Source organism: Lachnellula hyalina (genome assembly GCF_007821495.1).
Source record: "Lachnellula hyalina strain CBS 185.66 chromosome Unknown contig00038, whole genome shotgun sequence".
In the NCBI taxonomy this organism is placed as follows: Eukaryota; Fungi; Ascomycota; class Leotiomycetes; order Helotiales; family Lachnaceae; genus Lachnellula; species Lachnellula hyalina.
The window spans coordinates 25,573-50,965 of NW_022157152.1; the positions used below are offsets into that span (position 1 = coordinate 25,573).

At 47.8% G+C, this 25,393-nt stretch overlaps 5 protein-coding genes across 5 annotated transcripts; 1 reads left to right on the top strand and 4 right to left on the bottom strand.

Annotated features, from left to right (window-relative positions):
- Positions 1–3,578: 3,578 nt before the first annotated feature.
- Positions 3,579–4,796, bottom strand: LHYA1_G005173 (uncharacterized protein; the record flags this gene model as incomplete). Its single annotated transcript, XM_031150123.1, has 2 exons — positions 3,579–4,501; positions 4,553–4,796. The coding sequence occupies 2 exons, from the start codon at positions 4,794–4,796 to the stop codon at positions 3,579–3,581; spliced, it is 1,167 nt and encodes a 388-aa protein (XP_031006794.1).
- A 3,934-nt stretch (positions 4,797–8,730) lies between these two features.
- LHYA1_G005174 (uncharacterized protein) lies at positions 8,731–10,495 on the bottom strand (the record flags this gene model as incomplete). Its single annotated transcript, XM_031150124.1, has 3 exons — positions 8,731–9,976; positions 10,000–10,194; positions 10,260–10,495. The coding sequence occupies 3 exons, from the start codon at positions 10,493–10,495 to the stop codon at positions 8,731–8,733; spliced, it is 1,677 nt and encodes a 558-aa protein (XP_031006801.1).
- Positions 10,496–10,958: 463 nt separating this feature from the next.
- Positions 10,959–14,518, top strand: NMT1 (Glycylpeptide N-tetradecanoyltransferase; the record flags this gene model as incomplete). Its single annotated transcript, XM_031150125.1, has 8 exons — positions 10,959–11,101; positions 11,201–11,223; positions 11,275–11,472; positions 11,571–12,290; positions 12,346–12,443; positions 12,618–13,402; positions 13,450–14,029; positions 14,117–14,518. Coding segments are annotated over 8 exons (2,949 nt in total), but the record flags the coding sequence as incomplete, so codon positions are not given.
- A 235-nt stretch (positions 14,519–14,753) lies between these two features.
- catD_0 (3-oxoadipate enol-lactonase) lies at positions 14,754–16,494 on the bottom strand (the record flags this gene model as incomplete). The annotated part of the gene is made up of 7 exons (XM_031150126.1): positions 14,754–15,386; positions 15,507–15,658; positions 15,749–15,827; positions 15,891–15,917; positions 15,966–16,213; positions 16,349–16,431; positions 16,454–16,494. 7 exons carry the CDS (start codon positions 16,492–16,494, stop codon positions 14,754–14,756), a joined length of 1,263 nt encoding a protein of 420 aa, XP_031006799.1.
- A 463-nt stretch (positions 16,495–16,957) lies between these two features.
- On the bottom strand, positions 16,958–17,770 carry LHYA1_G005177 (uncharacterized protein; the record flags this gene model as incomplete). Its single annotated transcript, XM_031150127.1, has 1 exon — positions 16,958–17,770. One exon carries the CDS (start codon positions 17,768–17,770, stop codon positions 16,958–16,960), a length of 813 nt encoding a protein of 270 aa, XP_031006798.1.
- Between the last annotated feature and the right edge of the window lie 7,623 nt (positions 17,771–25,393).

Consider the following 25,393-nt stretch of genomic DNA (forward strand, 5'->3'; position numbering starts at 1 on the left):
CTTGGGAGACCTAGGATCCGGAGGTATGCTAGCCGTGTCACAGGAAGCGCTCGCGGGCAAGCTAGGCCCCGTGAAAACATCCAAAACTCCAATGGACATTATTAGATTACTTGATGGTACTCTGCTTCACGAAATGACACATGCAATCACGACTCCTCCCGGAACTCTTGATGTTGGAGGAATTTCTGGAGCATATGGTAACACAATTGAGACTCCTTCCTTCCACTTTCCCTCCCCCACCCCTTATTCCAGTATATTTTGGCATCTCAAAGATATATCTCAAAACGATGTCCCGAAAATACTAGAGTATATCTTGAATATCCCACTTATCATTTTAAACTCCGGATATACTCTTAGAAAAGCATAGCTAAATCTATTTATCACAGGATGGGAGCGGTGTGTACAAATAAGCGATGAAAAGATAATAAACAATGCAGATAACTATGCTTTCTTTGGCATGGGGGCAAGAATGATAGCCCCAAAGGAAGGTGTGACAGCTCAGCGACCCATGGACGATGGAACTATACAGATTCTAGATCTCTCTGCCACAGTCACAAAACGAGATGCAATCGAATACCGTGACCCCATTAGGCCCCGCGATTCAAATATCACCTTGTTAATCGACAATACAACTGTTATTTTAAAGGGTTCCGATGCGGCAGGGTTCGTGGTCTCCGCGCCGTCGCCGTCGTCTGAGCCCGTAACTATCTCGAAAGGCCGAGCATACACAATTGGCACCGATGTGATCTCATTAGGGAGTTCTGCCATTGTCTATGATCATTCTACTTTACTCTTCCCTACCGTCTCAGCATCGGCGCCTATGAGGAATGCTAGCAGCTCCAGTTCTGGTCACAGTGTATCAGGCCATGCATCTGTTAGTAGCAATACATCTATCGGTGCACATTCCACCTTCAGCACCTTAACTTCGATTCGTCGTCAGAACTATTCTAGTAACTTGTCAGCACCTACGACCGGGATCGGTACTCAATCATCATCAGAATCAAAGAGCGGGTCGTCTTCAAGTCCCGGCAGTAACTTAACATCAAATTCCAGTGCTGGATTATCACCAAGCACTTCCTTGTCGAGCTCGGCATCAGCAAGCAATATTAGAAATTCAGGTCCCGGTTCCTCAAGTACGACATCTATTGGTAGCTCTTCTGTTACCAATTCAAAGCCCCCCACGAGTCTGTCAAATGGGACGGGCATAGCTATAGGTACTGGCTCATTATCGTCGAAATCATCGCAATCCTCGTTACCTGGCTCATTGTCAAGCTTGTCTTCTTCTCAAGTTTCTATTTCGACAAAACCAGGTATCACGACCACGGTGACATCAGGAGGAAGCATCCATGTAGAGACTCTCCCACCTTCTACTATAACATCACCTCCCTCGACTTCGACTGCCGCACTGGCAGTTCTTTTCCTTAATGTAAGGCAATGCAGTTTTTCATCTCTTGTACCCCAACTCCTTACACACTTTCTAATACAGTATCTTATTCTTCCTCCTCTCTTCAAATACTCATGAATAGGAAATAGCTAACTCCCTCGTCATCTAGTGGGCTACGGTGACACCAACCACGACTTCTGGAGTCTCGTCCGCAACTCATGACTCTCACGGATGGCCAATCATTCCATTTCTAAATTGTTGGTTCTGTCCTCCTTGTGGTGGAGGTATTGGCTTTGTCATTCCTAATATTGGTATTGAAGGTATATTTGAATATTTATGTAGTATATTCTAAGATCGGGCTGATAAATTCTCTAGGGCCTGGCATTATCCCCTCGCCCAATGGAGTGAACCCTCCTCCTGGTTTCTCAACAGACATGCCGGCAATCACGTTGGATTTGGCTGGCAATCCTACTTACGAATCAACAGAGCCTACCAAACAGTCCAGCAATGCTGCCTCTTCTACAAATACAAAATCTAGCACTAGCAGCTCTCCTAGTTCTAGTATATCCAGCAGCACTTGTTCGGCGAAAACAACAAGTGCCTGCGACATAACATCTACTATCTTCACGCCATCTGGCGCAAGCACAGCGTCTACATTAACTATCACGCTCTCGTGCTCAACCGTAACCGCCTGCTCGGCTTCACTTACCGGGTCTTCGACGATAGACACCCAGGCACCTACAGCAACGATTATCGGCGATGATTTCGATGACATGTCCTGGTACGACACGCAGCAATCTATTCTCGCGGCAATTATAGCTGATACCACTGATGCGCGGGTTACTTGGTCCTCAAATGAAGCGTCAGCTACAGGCTCATCCACCCAGTCGCTAAATGTAACGTCTACCATAAGCTCATCCACTCGGTCCTCCAATAGAGCATCTACTACAGGATCATCTATTCGGCCGTCCAGTGAAGCAAATTCCACAAGATCATCCACCAGTTCAACTACACAGTCTCAAACAAACTCCACCACAAGCTCATCTTCCGCCCCAACTATTTCCTCAAGGACTAGCAGCGCCTCTGCAATGATAACCCAGGCTCCCATTTGTAGTGCAGGGAACAACACTGCGATGGGCATGAACAACGAACCAGCATCATCGTGTTTCTGCGCAGGAAGAGGGCCATTCTCCACCATTACCAAGGCAACACAGAATCATTGTGCCTTTGCGACTCTACCCACCCAGACTATTTCGTTGACCTCGCACTCCACTTCCGTCAATACTGCTTGTGCTGTCACCTCGTAAGAGAATTATACCTCTCCTCACTAAAGTGAAATACTAATCTCGTTCAAGGTTAACCAATACACTTGGGCCAACTCCCACATTAGCTACATATTGCACATGTGGTAATGAAATGGTAGCAATACAAGCAACAAGCAATACAGCCGGAACAACATTTATTGCATGCGGAACCACGACTACATTCTCAACAATTACCCCAACCCTCAACCCCACACCCACCCAAACAGTCTCGTGCTACGCGGAACAAGGCCCCACTCCTATCACATCCGAATACGAACTCGTTGGGATTCTACAGCCCAATGTTCGTTCCTTCTGTAATGGCACGGTTTCAAAGTGGTTGGGAGAAGGCGGTGACCCGCAAACGCCAGCTGGGAATAACTATGTCACATCAGGCTATACTACAGATGCTGATGCCCCGGCTGACTGTCAACATTTCTATAAAGGAGATTTGACTACTCTTCAGCTAGATCTATGCGCTCTTCCACTGCAAGCGATCATGAAAGATTGTCCTTATAATGGCGGAATTATCGATACTGTATGTGGCAAGTCATGGTTGTACACTTGCGTACTTGGTGGCCCTTGCGACCCCCCTAGTTGATGCGGTCGCGAGGTTGTTTATTTATGGACATACTATATACTTATTCGTAAATGTACATAGATAATTGAAATTCAAGTTCAAAACTCTAATTATCAGTTCTACGTTAGATGGGGAAAAACGGTTAACATGGCTGTAAAGTGACGAAAAGTAGAACTGTAGATTTTGTATTTGTATAATTTTCTAATCGAATCAAATTGTAATGACTGTGGTTCCCGTACTATCCTTGGATATCTTCATACTCTACACTCTTCAGGATCAAAGTCTACATAACTCCAACCCCATTCGAAGTCCATCACCATAATTTGAAGACAGATCTCTTATCCGCAGCAGCAGTACTAGAAGGGACACCAGAAGGAGCAGTTCCGTTAGTACTGTTGCCCGTCGTCGTAGTCGTAGTCGTAACCTCCACACCCCCATCAGACGTCAATTCAGCAGCGGCAGTTGCTCCATCCACATAATCGGCCGTGGCATCAACGCCCATCTCAATCCAGAGGAACAATCCTTGGTCCACGGTGTCTCCCAATAATACGTAGTTGAAAATCGGATCAGCGCCTGTCTCCGTCTCGGACGCAACAACCCTATCGTCCACGTTGTCAACAATCTCGATGGTGTTCTCGACATATGGACTGAGGGTGTTGACTTCGCTAATCAAGTCCTGATCGAAGAACAACTGGCCGATGTATGGAATTTGACCACCCTGATACGTCCCATTTGCGTAGGTCGTCCCGTTGATATGCGCAAGAACATGCATATGTGTAGCACGGCCAGCATAATGCCCCGGGAAGATACTCTCAAACTGGGCCACACCATCCTCATCTGTAGGCTGGAGTCCTCTTAAAAAGGTATTGTTCAAATTGCTCAAATCTTCACTGTCTCCATTCCCAGACCCGATAACACCGCCATAAACACCTGTTGCGTTGCAGTGCCACAGATCCCACATGAGTTCTGGAATTGGCTCGCAGGTGTTGACGTTGATGAACTGCGCGTCGACGATGACGGGGATGCCGGGCTCGTCCTCGGTGATGTTGGATCTGATGTATTCGCCTTCGACCCAGAAGGGCCCAACTTCGCCTTCCTCGGAGAGGATGCAGGAGGTGTTGCTGAAGATTATCTCCTCGACGCCCGGAGTATAGGGCGATACTGTAAGGTTCGAGAGATGAGAGGCATCAGTAACGCTTGTCAAGTTGCGGGCCCTGAGTGAGTTCAAATGGCGCTCTGATAAGTGTTAGTTTTGTTGCTCCTTGGGTGCGGGGTGGATGGACTTACTCTGGGGCAAGCCGCGCTTAGCTCTGGCAGCCTCGATAGCGGCTTGTCGACGCTTTGCCTGCTTGATTTGATTGTCGCGCTTGGTCACAGCATCGCTGCAGTGAGTGAGGTCACGCTTGGTGTTCTTGAGAGCAGCATTACGCTGGGCGATTTCTGCTGTTACATCGTGGCCCGGGTGGGCAATGGCCTCGCCCAAGAGAGCCGCGGTGAAGAGCACCTTGACTGCAGAAGATAGGTAGACCATGATTGCTGAAGGTTGAAGATTGGACAACGGGCGGATGGGAAGTATATGAAATAGTACAGAAGATGTGTTAGTGAATGTGGGTGAAGAAGAAAAGATTATAATGGTGAAAACCGAGCCTCTTTATAATATTGCGAAGTAGAAAGTACGCATTGAGAAATGTGCAAGTAACATCAAATCTGGATATAATTCGATATATGCATGCGTACGCAGCAGATACGCTTCTCTTTCGTACCTCCCTGACGAGAAGGACCTTGCCTGAACTAGAGTGACGAATAGCCGCACAACGGCGAAGCCTTCAATGACCCTTCATGAAATGAAACAACCAAACCTGTCAAGTTTGTTTTTCGGAATGAAACAACCGAACTATGGAGAGCCCTACGGCCCCTACCCTTCTCCATTTTCTCTTGGCTTTGCTTGGCAGAATACGCGTTTGGGGGTTCCACGACAAAGCTGCGTAAGCCATTATTCACGGCTTGGGCAAAGGTTAAAAAACGATTGTTAAAGGGATAGCTGTAATTGGACAAGTAGTCGATCGGAATGGAGCTTTCTAAAAAGGTCTCGGCCCCACCCAGGAGTACCGGTGTACAAGCAGTGCGCCACAGTGGATGGGGACGTAGCATCATCATCACACTTGCGATGAACATGACCTCCAACAAAAGAGAACACTTGCTGATTCGATTCGAGTGCGGGATCCGCTTCCTGCTGCGGTCGAACTGTTTTTTGTTTTTGTGCGGAAGCCACGCAATCCAAGTCAAGATTCTAAGCCTAGGCCGTCGACCCTTCGCCGTGCGTAGGGAAACAGTTGAAGACGAACTCCAGGGATAGCCTTTCCAAACAGTCTCGCTTTCCTTTCCTTTCAAGTTGTGAGCGTATCAAAACATCAGATCAGTCTCTCACTTCTCATGCTGACCCGGACAATTTCCATCTCATGTTAGGTTAGTGTCAAGAAGTCTGAAAATGAGGCGCAAAAGGAGATGCATAATATGCAGGTGCAGGCCCCATTAGCGTGGCGCTAAGGTACCCAGCCCAGTAGGGCCCAGACAGCCACGTGTTCAAGGATACCCCCAACAGTCAGTATATAAAAATATTTACTACTTCAAACGCTTTATAGTATGTCATACTAACTCTTTCTACTTCTTTGGATTCTTCTATATTTTATATAATCGTTTGATAAGATTCTGAATGATTTAGAGGAGCAATTATGTCATGCTTGATCGCATGAAGAATAGAATTTCATCTCTCACAAGTGAAACATTAACCAAAATCCTTCCAAGATCTGAAATATAAGAATGATACAAAGAGCACTAATAATAAGTCGACTAAGCTACTCAAGCCCCGTTTCATACTTGAATACGCACCGTCACACATATATCACAGCGATAATGGCCACAATCGTGGTCAGGACAAGGTTCAGCAAGAACAGATTGTCTGCCGCGTCCACGTTTTACACTGCAATGACTAGGCACATAAAACAGATAATATTAAAAGGAAATCTTACACATGACGAAAACCTTTCCCAGTGAAATTAACAAGGGTCATCTACATTCGAAAGATCATGCATATGCGTAGAATAATTCACAGCAGAGGATGATTGATTAGTGACATTCGAAGAATCGTGACGTGAAAAACCGTAACGGTGAGAACGAGAGCGGAGGACAATTTCAGCCACTGACGATTCGTTGTGCATATTAGGCTGCTCGTGTCCGTCGGATATAACACCTTCAGCAGATGGATCTATCTGAACCTTTTCGCCGTCAATTACTACCAAGAGTCCTACTGAATGCTGTGGAGTATCCAAAGCAGGGCCAGATGAGTCCGGCTCCAGCCGGTAGTCTTCATTGTATGCAGATCGAGGATCCTGAAAAGCCAAATTCTCCGAAGTGACAAAGTCAACGAAGCTATACGCCCCATTTTCAGGCAGCAAATTCCATATAGTAACCGGCATACGAACGATCAACAGTGTTGAGAAACTCCCATAGACACCTTCAATCTTGATATCTTTGGCCTCTGCTGGAAAAGAATGTATGTATTCTTTCCATGTGTCGACCTCAAGCTGGGCCGAATCGTGGCGTATGGTGAGGATTACCTGCGGCCATTTGGCCTGATCTTTGTTGCGCAACTTTTGCTCCTTGGAACTTTCGATTGCGATGCTAACATCTACTAGTGGCAAGGGGCTGGATGATGAAGCGTTCAAGTGCACTTGGGATAAACCACTGGATATCGATTGCGTATTCTTTGGTGGAGAAAGGATAATACTCCGACGATTCTTATACTCATACAAGATATTATAAAAGGGAGTCCTTCAAGACTGTCGCTCGAAAATACAGTCTCCGTTAGCATATTGTCTGAGGCTTCCACCGTCATTATACAAAAGTGAAGCTGTCCAGCATCGCAACAGACTTAGAATACGACTGGTCAATTTAGCAACCGAAAAGCTAGGACCTTTGGAGGCGATAACGAGAGTATGAATCAGTGCATTGGTAAATGAGTGTTCATCGACCTCTGGTGCAGAGGTCTCGAAACCGCATGCTGCTATGATCTCCGTTACACTTGTGCTGCTTTGATGGCATCCTGTAGTCATAGCAGCCGAGTGACAACAGTCGTAAAGTAATAGCACATCCGCATTGGCCTGTTCAAAGAGGCTCTGCACCCCGGATGGGAGGATCGCGCTTGATTTGCTTTTCCTGTTACTGCCAACAGCATTAGCACTGCTTTTCCACTAATGTTGATCTACTTACGCGACCCACAACGGCCCTTCGCTCGTTTGATTCCCTCTCCTCGCATGACCGCCATAATAGACAATCATGAGAAAGTCTTCCACGTCGTCATCCATGAATTCGAGCACTCGACGTTTCAAAGCAGCATCCGGTTTCCTGCTCGGTATTTCATAGCTCTCAACACTATACTGGTATGTGTTCTTCACTACGCACCGCAAGCGCTCGTTCTCCCTTATAACCCCTAGATCATCCTCTTCCCAACTAAGGAGTAATGCGTACACACACTTATACCGGGTCCCAGGAACCCTAGGCTATCCAGCTTTCACAGCAGATTCGAGATCTTCGCCCAGCTGTTTGATAGTGGCATGTTCTTCTGTGTGATTTGTCATGGGTCGACAGCCGGGGGCCAAGTTGGAAAAATATACCGTGCCCAGAGACATCCTCCTGATACAATATTAGTGTCAATATCCCATATTCTATGGGAGATTCTGCTCTTTGGGAAATTCTGTTCAAGCTCTCACCATGCTTCCAATCCTAATTTCTTCGCCTAAATCTTGAGCTTTAGGATCCATGCTTAGATGATTCCGAACTCAAATGAAAGCTGTAGTTCAGCTCGTGTATTGAGAACACAGACAGACGAGAGCCAGCAAAAGCAGCAAGAAGGGCCAAAAGATGTATAATCATGCCAAGAACTTCACCTAGTGGTTTCCTGTCTGTGTCTAATAATTCCTCTCGTTTGAGCGTTGGAAATGCGGTCCATTCAAAGCAGTATATGACACTTGCGCGCAGTAGTACAACATGGGACTGAAGTAGTTTGTGAAATAGAAAAGATAAGACCAGGCGAATGTGATCGCTCCCGGTAACAGATCAAGATGAAAAGGTGAAAAAGCAAGGCTGCATATGCACTGGTGAGCATTTCCGTCGAGACGAAACCTACCTACCCGCATGAAAAGGTCAGCACACGTGACTACAATACGGTCTAATCCGAGCCTTCCTTCCAAGTGCCTCGCATTACATAAGACTATTCTTCTCAATATATAAATGTTTATAGAAATACAGCACGAGAGCTTTTGTTCCCATTCCCAGACCTTATCATATGACGCCTTATTAGCCACCCTTCCCCGGCTTTGCCTTGCCTCCTTCGAAATACATAACCAAACTCCGTCACGATGTGACAATGGATGAAATGAAGTTTTGTTTTGCGTTCTATTACCCTTTCATGTAGGAGCCGCAGCAACCGAAGTAATGAAACCCTGATACTTTTCCTCCTCGGTCAGGAGCCGCTTCGCTGGTTTGACAACGGCAGCTGGCGTAGGATTTGTCGTAGCCCATAGAACCTGATTATCCACCTGCTCTATATTCTCAGTCGAACTCTCCTTCTCAGGAGATGGCTGCTCCGTTTCCTTAGGGAGACGCATGGCCAGAAGCACATATTCGGCTCTGGTCATGTTGTCCATAATATCATCCATATATCTTCGCACTTCATCAGCGGGCGCGACAATCTTTTGCAATGCTTCAAGCTGTCGGCCTTGATGGGCATATAACCGGATGGTGATGGGCTGGTAGTAGTCCAGCGCAGGATCGTAAGCTGGTGAATCGCTTGTGCTGCCTTTACGGACTATGAGGAAGGATGCAATAACCTGGCCTTGGGGTAGATATTCCAGGATGCTGAATTTTGGAAATAGATATCTGTCACCGGTGCCACCGGTAAATTCAAACACGACCCCTGAAATATCGGGCTTAGATGGAAGCGGGCCCTTGGATCTTAGAGCCTGTGGCTGGCTTTGATATGAAGGCGCCGGCGAATGGGCAGGGGCGGGAGTTCGTACTGCGGGTGGTGGGGCTGGAGTAGGACTTTGCGCGGGAGGTCGCCCTTGGGGCTGGCCGTTTACTTTCGGGACAGCTGGTGAAGGCGGAGGTTGGTTTAGAGGTGGATTTGGTTGGGTTGGGGCTTGCCGTGACTTTTGTAAACGTGTCAAATCATCGATGTGACTCTGAAACCTTTTCAGCTCATCTGCAGACGCTTGGCCATTTGCTACTATTCGCATAAGTGCCTTTAAATCTGGGTCTGTTGATGCCCTCTCGGCCAACATTTGTATGACCGGATCTTTACTCTTATCAGCAGGTTCAGCCGGCGCTGGTGTATTTGGGGGTTGTGGGTTGTTTGGGGGGCCGCTAGGAGGTGGGTGAGCCGTAGCTTGGCCATTTTGTAAGGTTTGCAATGAGCCATTCGGTTCCAAAGGCGCTTGCGGATTTGCTTTATTGGGAGTTGGGCTTTCGATTTTCATAGGTGTATCGTGGGCCCTGGGTGGTGCTTGTGCTGTTTGCTGCATAGGGAATTGTTTGGCGGGTGTAGGGGGGGGGTACTGGCGGTGGGGGGAGGCATCATTCCATTCGGAGGGCCATATTGTATTATAGGGCGATACATAGGCTGTTGGGTGACTGGTGGCAGAGCAGGACGAGCTGCAGGCTCTTTGATTGCATACATTGTTGCTTCGAAGATATGCGGCTCAACGGTTATGGTGCAGGATCCAAGCTTCGTCATGGAGTCCTTGGGCGGATTGTTGGGCGGCTGCTCTGGTACACCCTTCTTCTTTACAGGCTTTGTCCAGAACTTCTCGAATATTCCCTCGCTGAGCCATTTTTGTCGTGATCGATGTAATGAATCTGTCAAAACGCCGCTGCAACAGGGCAATAGAGTCAGCGGCAATATAAGTTATAGCAGAGCTTCCACAACTTAACTTACCTTTCCGAGACAGTTTGGAACTCCTTCGAGGACAAGTTCTCGGGCTGCGGCACCTCCAGCGTCGGTAATGGTTTCCCTGGTGCAATACTCTTTGGCAAGCTCTCCTCTTGCACTGGTGGTGTGGGTATTGGGGTAGAGGTTTGCCTGGGCTCGTCTGGTGTATCTGAGGGCGCCCTTTTTTTGCTGGCGGGCTCAGCTCGTGCACCGCGTGCCGGAAGTTTTCTCTTCCTCTCCATGGTGGTTGTTGCTTGCTGTTCGACAGCTCTGGCGTTGATTTAGTTGACGCGTCGCGCAAAGTAGTTGAGGATGGAAGTTCGTGCATGCACGAGGCGTGCAAGGGGCGCGGATTGAGGAACGTCAAAACCCTCCAAGCAGCCGAGACCTGTTGGTGTTTGCAACACAGCGGCCTCAGACACCTAGTACGTCCCGGACTTTTAGGCTGACGTGGAAGTAAGGAATTACTAAAATCATATTTATTCGTCGACGAGTTCTTCTGATAATCTTCGAGTTTTGTAAGTCCCTTAATCGCCGAATATATGTGATCAAATCATATACTGTATCCTCTATCAACAAACCCAGGTCATCACACATAAGAAGTCTCATACTCCTGCCTGGAGTAGAGCTCTGCTCGAGTTTCACCCTCTCGCAATTGATCTGGACTTTCAATACATGCACTGACTATTGCATACATGTATAGTTTCCAATTCGATCTTGTGTCTACTCTGCGTGGGAATGGCCGCTCTGGCCCCGGTCTTCAAGAAGGCATACTGGGCTGTGATCCTCAGTGTCTCCTTTTACATCGCGGCTTTGACTGCTCTAACAAATCCATGGCTTCAGAGACAGTAGGTCGCAGCTCCCAGTTTCTAGTGACATTGCTAAACATACCGCTGTGTACTCTATGCACACAAAGTTCAGATGACTTGGATACAAGATGTCAATAGTCCGGAACAGTTCGGATTTGCGAGTAGGTCGTTGTAATCATATCGGTTTCGATACATCTCTAAGCAGTCCTCAGAGAATCAGATAACGCCTTTCAACTTCACAACTCCTGACCATGAGACTATCTATGCTTGGCATGTGATGCCGTTGGGGCTCTACGCAAAGCATGAGTCTGAGATCTTGCAACAGCCCTCTGGTTTGGCAGATGATATCACCCAAACCACCGCATTCCGACTTCTTAGGGATGACCCCGATTCGCGGTTGATCATCAATTGTGAGTATATCCAGTATATCCTAGACCTATCCTCGAATCGCGCTAATAGGATCAAGTTCACGGGGTATGTCATAATGAGCGGCCGACAATGAGATAAGCTGACCTTCCCCAGAATGCCGGGACAGTAGCTCAAGGATGGCGAACTGATTCGTACCGCTCCTTATCCGACGGGAGTACCTCAAATATCCATATTCTAGCCATTGATTACCGGGGTTTCGGTCTTTCCACTGGCTTTCCAACCGAAGAAGGCCTGATCACAGATGGTGTCGCTGCTGTGGATTGGGCTCTTCAGGTCGCCAAAGTTCCATCTGACAGAATTGTCCTTCTCGGTCAAAGTCTAGGCACAGCAGTGACTTCAGCTGTTGCGGAACATTATGCCATGAAAGGTGTTAATTTCGCAGGCGTCGTTCTAGTAGCCGGTTTCACGTCTTTGGCAGAGCTCCTTCCCGGGTACTCCATTGCAGGATACTTGCCATTGCTATCGCCTCTAAAATCCACTCCCGCTATTCTTGAGCTCTTCTCCAGCAAACTGGTGGATAAATGGCCTTCTGCAACTCGAATTGCGAACTTTGTTCGTGTGAGTAAAAGAGTGAGGCTGTTCATTTTACATGCAAAAGACGACTATGAGATCCCATGGACCCATTCTGAGGGACTGTTTGCTGCAGCTGCAAATGCCACGACGGACGAGGGAATGAATCTTGAACTGCTTCGGAAGATGAAAGCAAGGACAACAGTCGACACTGGGGATGGGACGTTCATAAGCACATGGAAATCAGGTGAGAATAAGATTATTAGACAAGAAGTCGTTGCCTACGGTCGTGAGTCGTTCTACCCTTGATATCTTTAAGAGATGTCGATAACACCTATTTCTAGATCACAGCAGAGTTCTGACATATGCAACCGTTTCTCTTGCTGCTCTCAAAGCGTTCGGTCTTGACGATGGAGGGGCATTGCCGGTTTCAAGTCTGGAGGTGGATGATGATAACGAGTACATGATTAAATTGGCTTAAAATATATCTGTAGATACTTTCAGGCAACAGAACTGTCCCAATTCACACCTCGCACATAGCTTTTCTGGCGCCTCCAGGCACATGTATTCCACGTGACTGTCTCCACTTTGTCTCCAACGTGTTTCACCAATCAAGTTTCAAGCAAACAACCCCTCCATCTCCATCCCACTTCGAGCTTTGAAGGTGTCAACAAAGGTCCCCGCAAAACCTACAAATTACACAATGGCCGACGAATCCAAACTCGAAGATCCTGCGACTTCGCAAGAAGCAGCAAAAGAAGTCATCGAACAATCCAAAACTACCACTGCACAAGTTGAATCCGAGAATGAAGACGAAGAGGACACCGTCCACCCCGACGCAAAGGACGCGACACCTGCAGGCAAGAAGAAGAAATCCAAACGGAAGAAGATTAAAGCTGCGCTTGGAGTCGGTGGTTCTGGTTCCAGCGAAGCTTCTTCCAGTGCACAAGACAGCTCCAAACTAGTCGGCAAGCTCGACAACGACCAGGCTGAACAACTCCTCAGGATGAATCCGGGCCTGGCAGCACAAATCGGAGACGGGGGTGCGGCGGGCCCCATCGAGGCGTTGAAGAAGATGAATTTGCAGGATATCATGACGGGGCTGGCGTCGAGTGGGAAGAATGTCAAGGATATGGGCGCGTATAAGTTTTGGTCCACGCAGCCGGTTCCGAGGCTGGATGACAAGACTAAGATTGAGGTCGAGGGGCCGATTAAGGAGGTAGACCCGGCGCTGGTGCGCAAGGAGGCGTATCCGCTTAGTATGGATGGTTTTGAATGGGTGACCGTGGACTTGACGAGCGATGAAGAATTGAAGGAGGTTTATGATTTGCTGTATGGGCATTATGTAGAGGACGACGAGGCCATGTTTCGATTCAACTACTCGAAGTCATTTCTAAAATGGTACGTACCTGAGCCTTGACACTTTGGCGCAATCCTAATAATTCTAGGGCCCTCACATCTCCGGGGTGGTTTCCAGATTGGCATAGAGGTATCCGAGCTACAGTGTCTCGTAAACTCGTTGCTTTCATATCAGCAATACCCGTCACGTTGCGCGTCCGAGATAAGGATCTCAAGGCATCCGAGGTCAACTTCATGGTCATACACAAGAAGCTTCGCTCCAGGCGATTGGCTCCATTGCTCATCAAAGAAATTACCCGGCTATGCCACCTGAAAGGCGTCTACCAAGCAATTTATACCGGTGGTGTGGTACTGCCAAAGCCTGTATCTACATGCCGATACTTCCACAGGTCAATTGACTGGAAGAAGCTCAACGAAGTCGGTTTCAGCCCCTTGCCTAAAAACAGCAAACCCGAATACCAAGTCCGGAAATATGCCCTGCCCGACCGTACGGCTACCAAGGGGCTCCGGCCGATGGAAACGAAGGATATCGATGCGGTGTTAGACCTGCTAAAGCGGTATCTGGCAACTTTCGACATGGCGCCCCAGTTCACGCGCGAAGAAGTTGAGCACTGGCTGCTTCCCGACCCTGCGTACGAGCAACAAGTAATCTGGTCCTATGTCGTCGAAGTAAGTTCACGTTCACCTCCCCCCACCACACCATAAACGCACTCATAATCATATCCATTCTAACATCTACCCCTCACTTCCTCCCAGGACCCAACCACCAAGGCCGTGACCGACTACTTCTCCTTCTACTGCCTCGAATCCTCCGTAATAGCCAATGACAAGCACTCGAACATCCGCGCCGCCTACCTCTACTACTACGCGTCCGAAGTAGCTCTCGACCCCTCTGCCTCGCGCTCAGACCTGAAGACGCGCCTCAACGCCCTAGTCAACGACGCGCTCATCCTAGCCAAGAAATACAGGTTCGATGTCTTCAACGCCCTGACGCTTATGGATAATAGTTTGTTCTTGGAACAGCAGAAGTTCGGTGCCGGGGATGGACAGCTGCATTATTATCTGTTTAATTATAATGCAAATCCCATTGCTGGGGGTGTGGATCAGAAGAATACAATTGATGAAGGGGGAAGTGGGGTTGGTGTTGTGATGCTTTAGCGAGTGCTGGCTTTTGGGTCCGAAAGAGGGGGGGTGGATAGAGGGGGGGTGCACCAGTGAAAGTCAGAGAAATCGAGATGCTTGTTTCTCTAGGGGCAGTTGCTCATGGATAATCTATGACTATACGAGGACAATGAAATGAAAACCCAGGGCACCGAGAAAAAAAATAAAAATATAAAAAGCTTCCCAGCCATCTGATCTAAATCTCCCCTGTCAGATCAGCCCCCTTGCTCATTCATTCATTCCCCACCCCCTCATTCAACGCTTCTCCACTCTCAAACCTCCCCGCCAAAAACACATTATGCCACTCCCACTCCTCCAGCATAAATATATGTCCTACACCCTCCTTCACCACCCCCCTCACCCCCTCCACCCCCAGCCATTCAATCAGCTTCCTACCATGCGGCACACTGATCATCCGATCCTCCGTCCCATGCACCACCGCAATCCTTTCCCTCCCCACCCGATCTCCCAGCTCCCCCAGTTGCTCTGGACTCTTATAATGCCACCCGGCAGCAATCGCCTGCATCATAAACCCGCGTCTCGGAAACCCGTCTGCGTCTAGACGTTTCGTTAATTCTTGCGCGGCGAAGCGCTCGTAGTTTGTTGTGAAGCGCGGGTAGGAGCCGCTGGGAGGGAGGATGGCGAGGGGGGTGGAGGAGGTGGGGAGGGGCGAGGTGTCGGGGGCGTCGAGCCAGCGAGGGGAGAAGAGGAGCTGCGCGGAGTCGGTTACGGCGCGGTCGAGGCTCTTGGGGACGAACATCATGATGCGGGTGCGCAGGTTTTCGAGGTAGGTGGTGGTGTTTTTGATGAAGGCGGCGGTGGATATTAGGTTTAGGGTACAGATGCGGTTGGGGATTAGGAGGCCCTGGTAACAGGTAAGTAAGATAAGGTGAGATGGGATGAAAAGTTTCGAGTTAAGTTAGGGAAGGTGTGGTTTTGTTTATGACTTAAAGGGGGAAGGAAGGGAAGAAAAGGGGGGATATACTAGTTCTTGGGCTATCATGCCGCCCATCGACACACCTGTGATGTGTAGCTGGCGCTCTTTGGTCCAGCCTAAATGGTCGACGAGCTCGAGGACGTCTTTGGCCATCTCAGAGGTCGAGTAGCGCATTAGGGGTTTGTCAGATTTGCCCATTCCTGTTACATACGTATATCATATCAGCCGCGCATAAATGGGAAGAACACAGGTGAGGAAGTTAGAGCAAGTATATCAGTCAGGTGACCTACCTCGATTATCAAAAATAAGAGAAGAGTACTTGTCTCCCTCCTCATGCCCAAAACACAACGTTTGCCGCTGCCAAGAAGACTATACCACATTAACAACCACTCATCAACCGGTTTTCTCGTACACCTCATCAGGTTAACATACCTTGTGAGACCCAAGGCCCATGATCCACTACAGTATGAAAGAAGTCAGCTAACATCACGTGTATCTCCTCCGTACCAGCCCGTCTGCTCTGCTCTGCTCCAAGACGAGATGCTCACTCACCACAAGTTTGATATCCCCATGCCCATGCACCTCCCAATCAATCTTGATAGGCCCTCCCCGCGTAGAAGCTACAGGCAGCTGTCCGCTTTGCGTAGGGGTAAGTTTCCATATCGTGTCTGGATATGCGGTATGGGCTAATATCTCGGCGACTTTTGGTCGGTTTGCCCTGGACTTGTTGTTAGCATTCCGTATGTACTCGGCACCTGTAAAATTGTATAAATCGTATAAAGCTGCAGTTGTGCCTTACATGTTAGTGGGGAATTATGTGGGATGTATGTAAATCGTGTGAGATGGGATGGACGGATGTTTGGAAAGGGGAGGCAACGGAACTTTGAGACTTCTGCAGGGATCCGATGCCTCGGTTCGCTTAAGAGCTATCCCTGCCCCTGCCCTGCCCTGAAGATGACGACGACGACGGCGACTTCACTTCCTATACAGAATACCTCTTCGTATCGTACAAGGTCGCAGTCAAATGTCTCGCCATAATTCTAAAGTCTACCAAATCACGGAGTATATTGGGGCCCCTTCATAATTTCCTACATATCTTGAGAAGTTTCACGCTTTCGCATGTTATCCGCAACTGCCAGGCTTGACCAAATCAGTGCCGGACTTCTCCCTCCCGGAAGCTCAGCAAAAGTTTGATAGAATGATTAAGAGATCCTTAGTAATCCATCAAAGCCTCACTTCTAAAGTTCAAATTGGTACGGTTACGTATATTCCATTCCAGTCACAAGTCTGCATAAACATCACGGAATCATAAAAATCATAATTTACAAGTGTATTGGTGGTGGAATCATGGACAGAAAAATATATTCAAGTGTCGTATCAAACAACTCTTCTCTCACGCCCTCTCGTCCTCCTCAAGTGCATGATCCATGCCAGCAAGGACGGGGCTCCAGCCTTCCTTCCGAACGCACTCTTCACCTAACTACTCAGATCCCTCCTGATCATCGAGACCCCTTCTTATCAGTAGGCGATTCGAAAGTCATTTGAGAAATGTAGCACGTGGTCACGTTCCCTTCAGTGCGCACCACGGGAGGCGAAGTGGTCAACTTCATCGGATTGTCGGTAGTGACCATGGTACACCAATCCGTCTCCGTGGTATTCGCCTCCATGATGATGTTGCGCCACGTCACCGCACCGAAATCCCAAGTCCCATGCCCCTGAAGCTCAATCGCGAGGACGGGTTGGTCGTAAGGCTTTGGGACCAATCCGCTCTGTTCTTTCGACGCGGTTGTTTGGTCGAATGTCAGACCGCCTTGGAAAGCCGCGAGGCCTGCTTTGCTACCCTCGGGTCCGGGCGTCAGGGCCCAGGTGTCGAGCCATTTGTTGTGCGCCATGTCCCAAATATAGCTGTTTGTGAGTAAGTCCCCGGGGTAGATACGCCTCTGGGCGGTGAGCTTTCCGGCTGGGTGGCAGCAGTAGAAGGGTAGGAGATACCACTCGTGGGGGCCGCCGCCTACGTTTGTGACGACATTTTGCAGCAGCGTGTCTGTTTGTAGTCCGGGCCACAAAGCTTGGACATCCCCGTCTGGTGAGGCATCTGGTGAGGAAGCGGGGATCACCAGAGTACTCTCGAATCGAAGGATAGGGGCCTTGGGGAGGAACTCGACGGTGTAGAAGGTCAGATTTGCGATATCGCGTTGCACGGATGGCTTGCCATCGACCTTGTTGTTAGATGCGGAACTAGGAACCATGTTGCCCTGTCCATGCACCAGGCCGAGTTTGGCGAGTGCGGAAAGTGCTGTGAAGAACTTCATGTTAGTTGTTGGTTGGATCTCTTGGTGGAACCGCTGATGGATATGTAGTTCTGGTGTGGAAAAGCGATGTGAGGAGGTGAGTTTTGTTGATGTCGAGGTTTATAAGAGAGATAAAAGGTTGACAATAACATCATTCTGAAATACTCAATCATCATGTTTTGTCTTCGAACAATAGCCATTCAGAATAATAAATCTTGTCTGTCACTTGACAATAACCCGACAAGAACAATAGGAACGCTTGTTCCCTCAGAGAGCTGCAACATTCACTCACTCGCATGGTTCGGTCCTCTCTTCGCTACTATACCCCATCCGCAGCCAACTCGTATCGAGGCAGCATCAGCGAAATGCAACAAAGCCAGCCAGCTATTCTACTACAGTCGCGAAACAACAATAGCGATGAATAACTGCTATAACATTTCCCTATTCATTACATGATTCTGCAATGCCACCAGCGAGCAGTTAACGAAAATGACCAAGAGAGAGAGGTGGGGGAAGAAAGAGCGCTAAAGCGTGATGTGCAACAAAAGAATTTGAATTTTCTTATTGCGTCAAAGAATAGACGAATAGCTTTGGCGTTTGAATAAAGGGGAGGAGTTGGGTCGCGTCAAGAGTTGTGTAATGTAATGTCATGAAAGGGCTGCATATGATGACTTTGGACAGGCAATATTGCATTACTTTGCAATGATTGGAGTAGTACGTATCATACGCCCTCTATCCTAACGTATGTAAAAAGCGAATAGATAGATAAATGAAATAAATAAATGCAAGCTACTTCCAAACCTCCCCATTCCCCTCGCGTGAAAATAAAAAACGAATATAACAGAAGTTACAAAACAAGAAACTTTACAATGCCACCTTACCTTGCTTCTTCTTGCCTCATTGTGTACCTTAGGAATCAAGCAGAACTCGTGCCTACCTTACCTGAGCACGCCGCTGAGAAGTCGTTCTTTATATAGTGAGGATTTACGGTGATAATCCAGTGATCTGCTACTTCGTACCTCCGCATTCCGCAGATCTACACCTTATTCCCAGACACTTGATTGGCTAAATAGGGTGTGCACTATGGAGTGTTCAAAGCATATGATGCGTATCATTCAAACCCTAAGAGGAAAATAGCATTACTTTTTCGCGGCCCGGAGTATTTAAGGAACCATACAATCGGACAACTAAATCAAAGGTTCTCGCATTGTCAGCATATGGGGATCATGGTTTGGTCAAAGCTCTAGTCACGTGACTTAGCGTAGCTTAGGTAAGCGACAGAGGCATTGCCACCAGTACCAAACAGTTACCTCTTCGCTTTAGTCAAAGACCCTGCATGATCTTACCAAAGTCTCACCGAATGCACACTAGCTAGTAGGAAGTGATCACCCCTCCAACACCCATACCCTTACCCAAACACCCCCACCCACTCTACCCCACCCCAGCCTGCCCTGCATACGGAGGTACTTCGCAAAAAACCTAAAATTCCCCACCGAGTCCAGAGAAAACATTTTTTAATTTAACAAAACAAAACTCGCTCAACTCGGTACTTCTGGGAACGGAAGAGAAAGAACCCACATGTCATTCCTCACAGAAACGGCGCGGGCGTCAGTGCACGCTAGATGCGATGTGACGTGAATAGGAACGGGAAGGCTGGGCTGGGCTGGGCTGACGTCGATGTACTTCTACGTATCTTGGGCTAATGCATCTATTCTCTCTAGGTATCTATCAAACACCGCAAAAGCCGAAAATATCCATGCGTCGTAGACTCGTATTCCGCTCAAAAGCCGCTCAAGTGTTGATTCCATTCCTTTGTACACAACTCGAGCTACCGTATACTCACTCTTACTCCCACTCTCACTCCCACTCCTACTCCATACTCCACTCCACGTCACTTGACGAACCCATAAAGTCATGACCTACCGACTTTTATATCCATATATCTATCACCCAGCATCATGACATAGACATAATTATCATCATCTGTCTTTCTCTCAAGCTTATGTTCATTCTCGCCTGGCTGTGATTATAGAGCAAGCGAGCATTTTTATATACATCCCGGACAGTAGACGCCAAGATACGATGGCTTGGCTTTTGATATTATTTATTGTTTACCAAAATGGAAGCGGAAACGGAAGTGGGTGGATACGTTTAATATAAATTAAATGAGCTTTGAATCAGTGGTCTTCAGCGATTCTAATATGAAATACCCAAAGTACCTTGAACCCTGTCTAGTTAAGAGAGCATCAGATCTGCGAAAGAGTGTAAATGGACATCCATTTAAAAGACTAGCAATCAATAGACAGACACTTTGAAATTTAATGCCCCCAAATCCCTCAAGCCATCTCACCAGCATCACCTTTTTGAGGTGTTAAGCCATTCCGATTTATTTCATTCAACCATCTAATATATTTCAATCAAATATAACTAACTTTTCCTGTGACACGCACGTAGTAGTTTGGGATAAAAACAAAACTCCAGACCATGAAGGATCCCATCCATCCATTCATTCCAAAGACTTGCCTCCCACCATAGATCAATCCCTGACCCCCGGAAGCGAGCGCTTTAAGGCTCCAGCTTGACTGCTCCGGCTCCCATAGACGCCTAAATCCTGCTCAAACCCGTAAGACAAAACACCCCATCCTTTATATGATATCCGTATAAAAACATTGTTCCAAAACACCCCGGGAGAATTAACTCCCATAGTTGACCCCGTATGTGACCCGACCCATAATAACAACAAAAGGAAAAAGGAAAAAGGAAATCGATAAAGGATTAGAAGCTCAAACCTCCTCAAATCGGCAAACGTCTCTAAACTCAGGATACTTGTCCGCAAAAGGTTTCTTCATGCTCATATTATTGATGTCACTTAAGTGCCGGTCCATCAGAGGACTAACCATAATCTGCCCATTTTCAAAGATCAATGCTTTCATTGGATCATGTTGAAAGTTGACACTAAAGTTCGAGGCGTAGTCGTTCTGAAATTCCGGATTATCGTAACGAGCTTGATTTTCAATGACCTTCTCGCGGAATTTTCCCCATGGCGGTAAGTCCATCCAAGCCGGGTGAGGAATAAGGAGTTGACAAGGTTTTGGAGCTTGCCAGTCATGTAGCCTTTTATAAGTCTCGTAAGTTGGCGAGATTTGCCATTGCACAAAGCGGTACATGCACATGAAAGAGGCCAGTTTCTCAGGTATGAGTGGGAAGCCACGGTGGGAGAGAATGGCAGAGTAGCATGCCATGATCTCAGTGACTGATGAAGGTGGTTTGGTCGACCCTGGCTGATTGAATAATATATTGACGGAGGGGTATTCTACCCCAGATTCAATATCGCCACCGTGAAAAGCGTGATGACGTTGCGATTGTATGACACTGATCATGAGCCGGTCAGTAACAGTCACGGGAGCCTTGAGTTTCGTAGAAATTTGCCACCTATAATCAAGATATCAACGTCAGTATTGTCTTGTATGGTAAGAATGGGACTTAGAAATGCCTCGCGAGTGTTGAACTTTCAAAAGAGAGCAAACCACTCCCAAGACACCCTTAGTGGGAAGAGATCATCGGAGAAGTTAACTAACGCATATATTGAGGGTTGTGATTGCCAGCATGTGGCGTTTCCAATGGGCGGCTGGTCTAATATTTCGGTATATCCAGAGGGTTGAAGGTCTGTAAACCGTGAGGGCTGATTGAAGGCTGCTGGGAAAGGTGCCCATGCTGGTGCTGATTGTGATATAGACTGTGAGATAGGCTGTGCGAGAGACTGAGTGGTATTGCCGAATACCATGGGGTCTTCCTTTATACTGTTAGACTCAATAATTTTTGTAATTGTAGAGCGATTGAGCAATAACCCAAGGCACTTTGATCAACTCAAAGACCCGAATCCGATAGCCATCTTGAAAAGAATAGACGCTTGGGAACACGTACCCAAACTGCTGCAGCTGCGGACGTGTGAATCTGCTGTGTAGCTTCCATTTCCTGGTTTCCGTAGCCAATGGCTGCTGATTCTGAAGGATATATCTGTGAGGTGCTGGGTGCGTAAGGGCCATTCGAGCCCGCAATATCATGGGACACGGCGCCTGGCCACGGACATGGTTCTGATTCGGGAGACCAATCCAACGATCCTTTCCGCGGAATCAGCATCTCCTCTGGCATCTCACCGGGTGTTGTTGCGCTCTCCGGGTTGACTTGGACTATTGCAGCTGATTGTAAGACTATCTGCGATCGTAAATTCTCGACCTCATCCTCCAATTCTTTATTTCGCTTGATAACCCTATCCATGCTACTGGACCTGTTGTATTCCTCCAACTCCTTCACCTTCTTCTCCAACGTTTCAATGTGTTCCTTTGTTCTTTGTCGGATGTTCCTCTGAGCCTCGCGGTCATTGGCGCGTTTGCGAGCAAGTTGCGCCTTGCTAAGGTGTGTGACTGATCGTTTCCCTCCTCGGGAACCTGCATGTAGTGTCAGCTGCTGGTGGATATCATATACATGGAAAATGCAACATCGCCTTCACTTGCAACTCCAGGGAGGCAATGACGATTTCATTTCAACACTCAACACACAAAAACACACCTTTTTTCCTCGGCTCCTCCTCTACTGAAGGGGGAGTTGTTGAGCTTCGTGCGCTAGACATTGTGTCGATGGCAGTTGCTGATACCGGTGGTGTCCTCATAAGATCGTAAATCCTTTACCCACTATGCGCTGTGGAAAAGGCGTACTTGTATAGTGGAATGCCAAAGCTTTCCTGGACGGCTGGTGCTGCTGATAATGGATATTGTCCGGATATGTGGGAAAGCGGAGCTGAAACGAGGTGGACTTTAGAAGAAGCTGCGGGGCTGAAGAAATATTATGGCGACACTGGGCAGTTGAGTGTGGAGATTGTTTGGCAGAAGAAACGATCGGACTCTGCAAGTGTTTGGAATGCTAAGGTTATATCTATCTTACCCTTGCCACCTAGTAAAGTTACTATGCCCCTAGTCCGGAATCAGAGCGAACGAATCAAAAAGTGGAAATATATAGTCAAGAGAACAGACGCGAATGAAGCATTCTGTATGGTAGACTCATAGAGGCCGAACTAGTGTTAGTTGGAGGTAGGTGTAGGGTAAGTACGTGCGGGCGTGCCTCGGGATTTCAGTCATTATAGTACAGTAATCACCACTGCCACCACCAGCTAACAGCTAATTAACCACCGACTTCTTTCACATTTTCCACAACGGGCAACACTCACAAGGTAGGGAGTACTCCGTATGGTTATAACATGGCATGACAATGCTTAGAGGTGTTCTATTTTGTTTTATTATATTCTCTTTCACAAGACAAGATCATGTCGTATAGTTGCGGCATAACAAGAATCACAAAGGTAGAAGAAGCACCTACTACCCCCTACCCCTACTCCTACTCCTACTCCTACCCCCACCCCTACCTGGGTACCTACCTACTGTACTTACTACAGTACCATAGGTACCTACCTACATGTACCTGTGCAACCTGTGCGTCGCTTAGCTGAGCATGATCCTTTGATCCAGTCCAGATACTTCGTAATAACGCGCGCACCGCACACGGGGGTACGGAGTAGTCTGTCCGTTACAGTAGTAGTGGAGCAAAGGCACGCTGCTTCTCGTCTCATACGGAGGTAAATGCGCACCACGGGAAGCTATCGAAGCCGATGTTCTGCCCAAGGCGGAGATCCGTTTTCGTGGTTGCGAAATAGAGTTTCGACGGCGTCGAAGATCCTAGAACTTCTGTCGAGACGACCTACCGAAAGATCGCGCCTGTCATCAATCAATCAATGCCTCATCACGATCCCCTGAAGCACCAAAAGGATACGAGTCTACTCTACTCCGTGGCCCGACACCCTAAAAGGAACAGTACTATATACCGCTATGCTATACTATTACGTCGATCTGTCTACGGCTTTCAGATGTGTATAGAAAGTCCTGGCCGGTCCTTCTCCACCCGGCAGTCCCCGTCCTTAACGACCAGTGAGTTAGTTGCACGATCAAATCGCTGAACACTGTACGCTTGAAATGAAAGGATTGGAAATCCGAATCTGCCGATACCTCAACCTCGATAACTCATTTGCTTGGTTCGTTCCCATTCCTCGTCCCCGTTCCTCATTGCGGATCATGTTTGGTGTAATACTGTAGGGCAATCCATCCATTCCCTTCCCCCCCTACCCCACCTTACATATGCTCTACCCGCCTCGGGGTAATGATAGCTACAAAGTACATGATTTGAAACTTCAAGGCACGACTAGACATTCACCGCCTGTTGGGACCGGCCAACGCATCAATGCACATCGGCGAGGAGAGAAGAAATGGGAAACATTAAGCGGACCTGATATTCAAAATCAGACATGAAAAGGTTCAAGGCTGAGTATACTGGAGATCCGCGGAGATAGAAAAAATAACAAGTATTGCTTTATTCCTAGTATTGAGGTAAACTTTCTACTTCTACTTCAGTCAAATCAAATTTCTCGGAGGCAGACTTTGACAACGGGGAACGTCGGAAACAACCCATCAGCCTCTATTCGAATGATGATTATACAGCTACAGTCTTACCCTCATTAGCGTCCAAGCCTTCATATTATGCACACTTCTGATATAAGGTTGTCCCGGAACCTACGGAGGTACCTTGCCTTGCTCTTAAACCACATGGCAATAATTAGCGTAGCCACGCCTTGCAGCCATGGACAGAGCAACGCACTGGATCGAAAGTCCCTTAGCGGAATGATAATAAGTTTTCATCCTGATCACTAGATGTGGAAACGATAGCCTCTCAAATTCTGACAAGTGGTTGTGGTCCGATTAACAAGGTATCTTTCCTGTATTCCCATATAGATAACAAGAATTCAAAACGCGAGAAACAGGTACATACTACAAGAAACCAACCCCGGGTTCTAGCCGTAAATTATACTTCCTAGATGCATCAAGAGTGGAGGCAGCTAATATTCGGCATTGCCCTACTGTAAAGCATACAGGTATCCTTTCGTTACCTATAAGCCTAAACCTCGGAATAACAACTTAACTTTCACCATCCATTCATTAAGTTTAGCCCTACCGCTTTTTCGAACCCGTTGCCACGTGGCTTCCAAGTTTTCTATCCCACTCCGTGGCACTAGCCCTCTCAGGATCGAAAACGGGCCTTGGCTTGTCAGGTGAACCACTGGTCCCCATGAGGATATACTTGAAGGCAGATACGTCCCCTTATATTACTCGGTCTCCTTTTAAGCCAAGCAGGAAGGAGTGTTCATGCCGAGTCGTCTGTCTTTTCATCTTTACTCCGTACACCAGCTAATCTTCCCGTAGGATGGGTTATGAATTTGCCATGAATCGCTTCCTCCTACCCCGGATCCGTCACTTCGCAGTAGCTCAACTTCCCCCAAGTTTGCCTTGCATGGTCCCTAGTCTCAGGGTCTTTATCGGTCGCGGCTCAAGCGTCAGGAATCTTTAGTAAACCTACTTCGTCACAGGCCAAACTGTTACGCCAAGAAGACCAGGGCAAGGGGGCCTTGCCTTGCTTTGGTGCGTTTACCACCCTTCTTGACTCCCCTGATATAGATTTCTTAGCGTAACACTTTGGCCTGTGACGAAGTACTTCCCGCCGATGACATCCCACCATCAGCTGTCAGACCTTGATAGTATATCT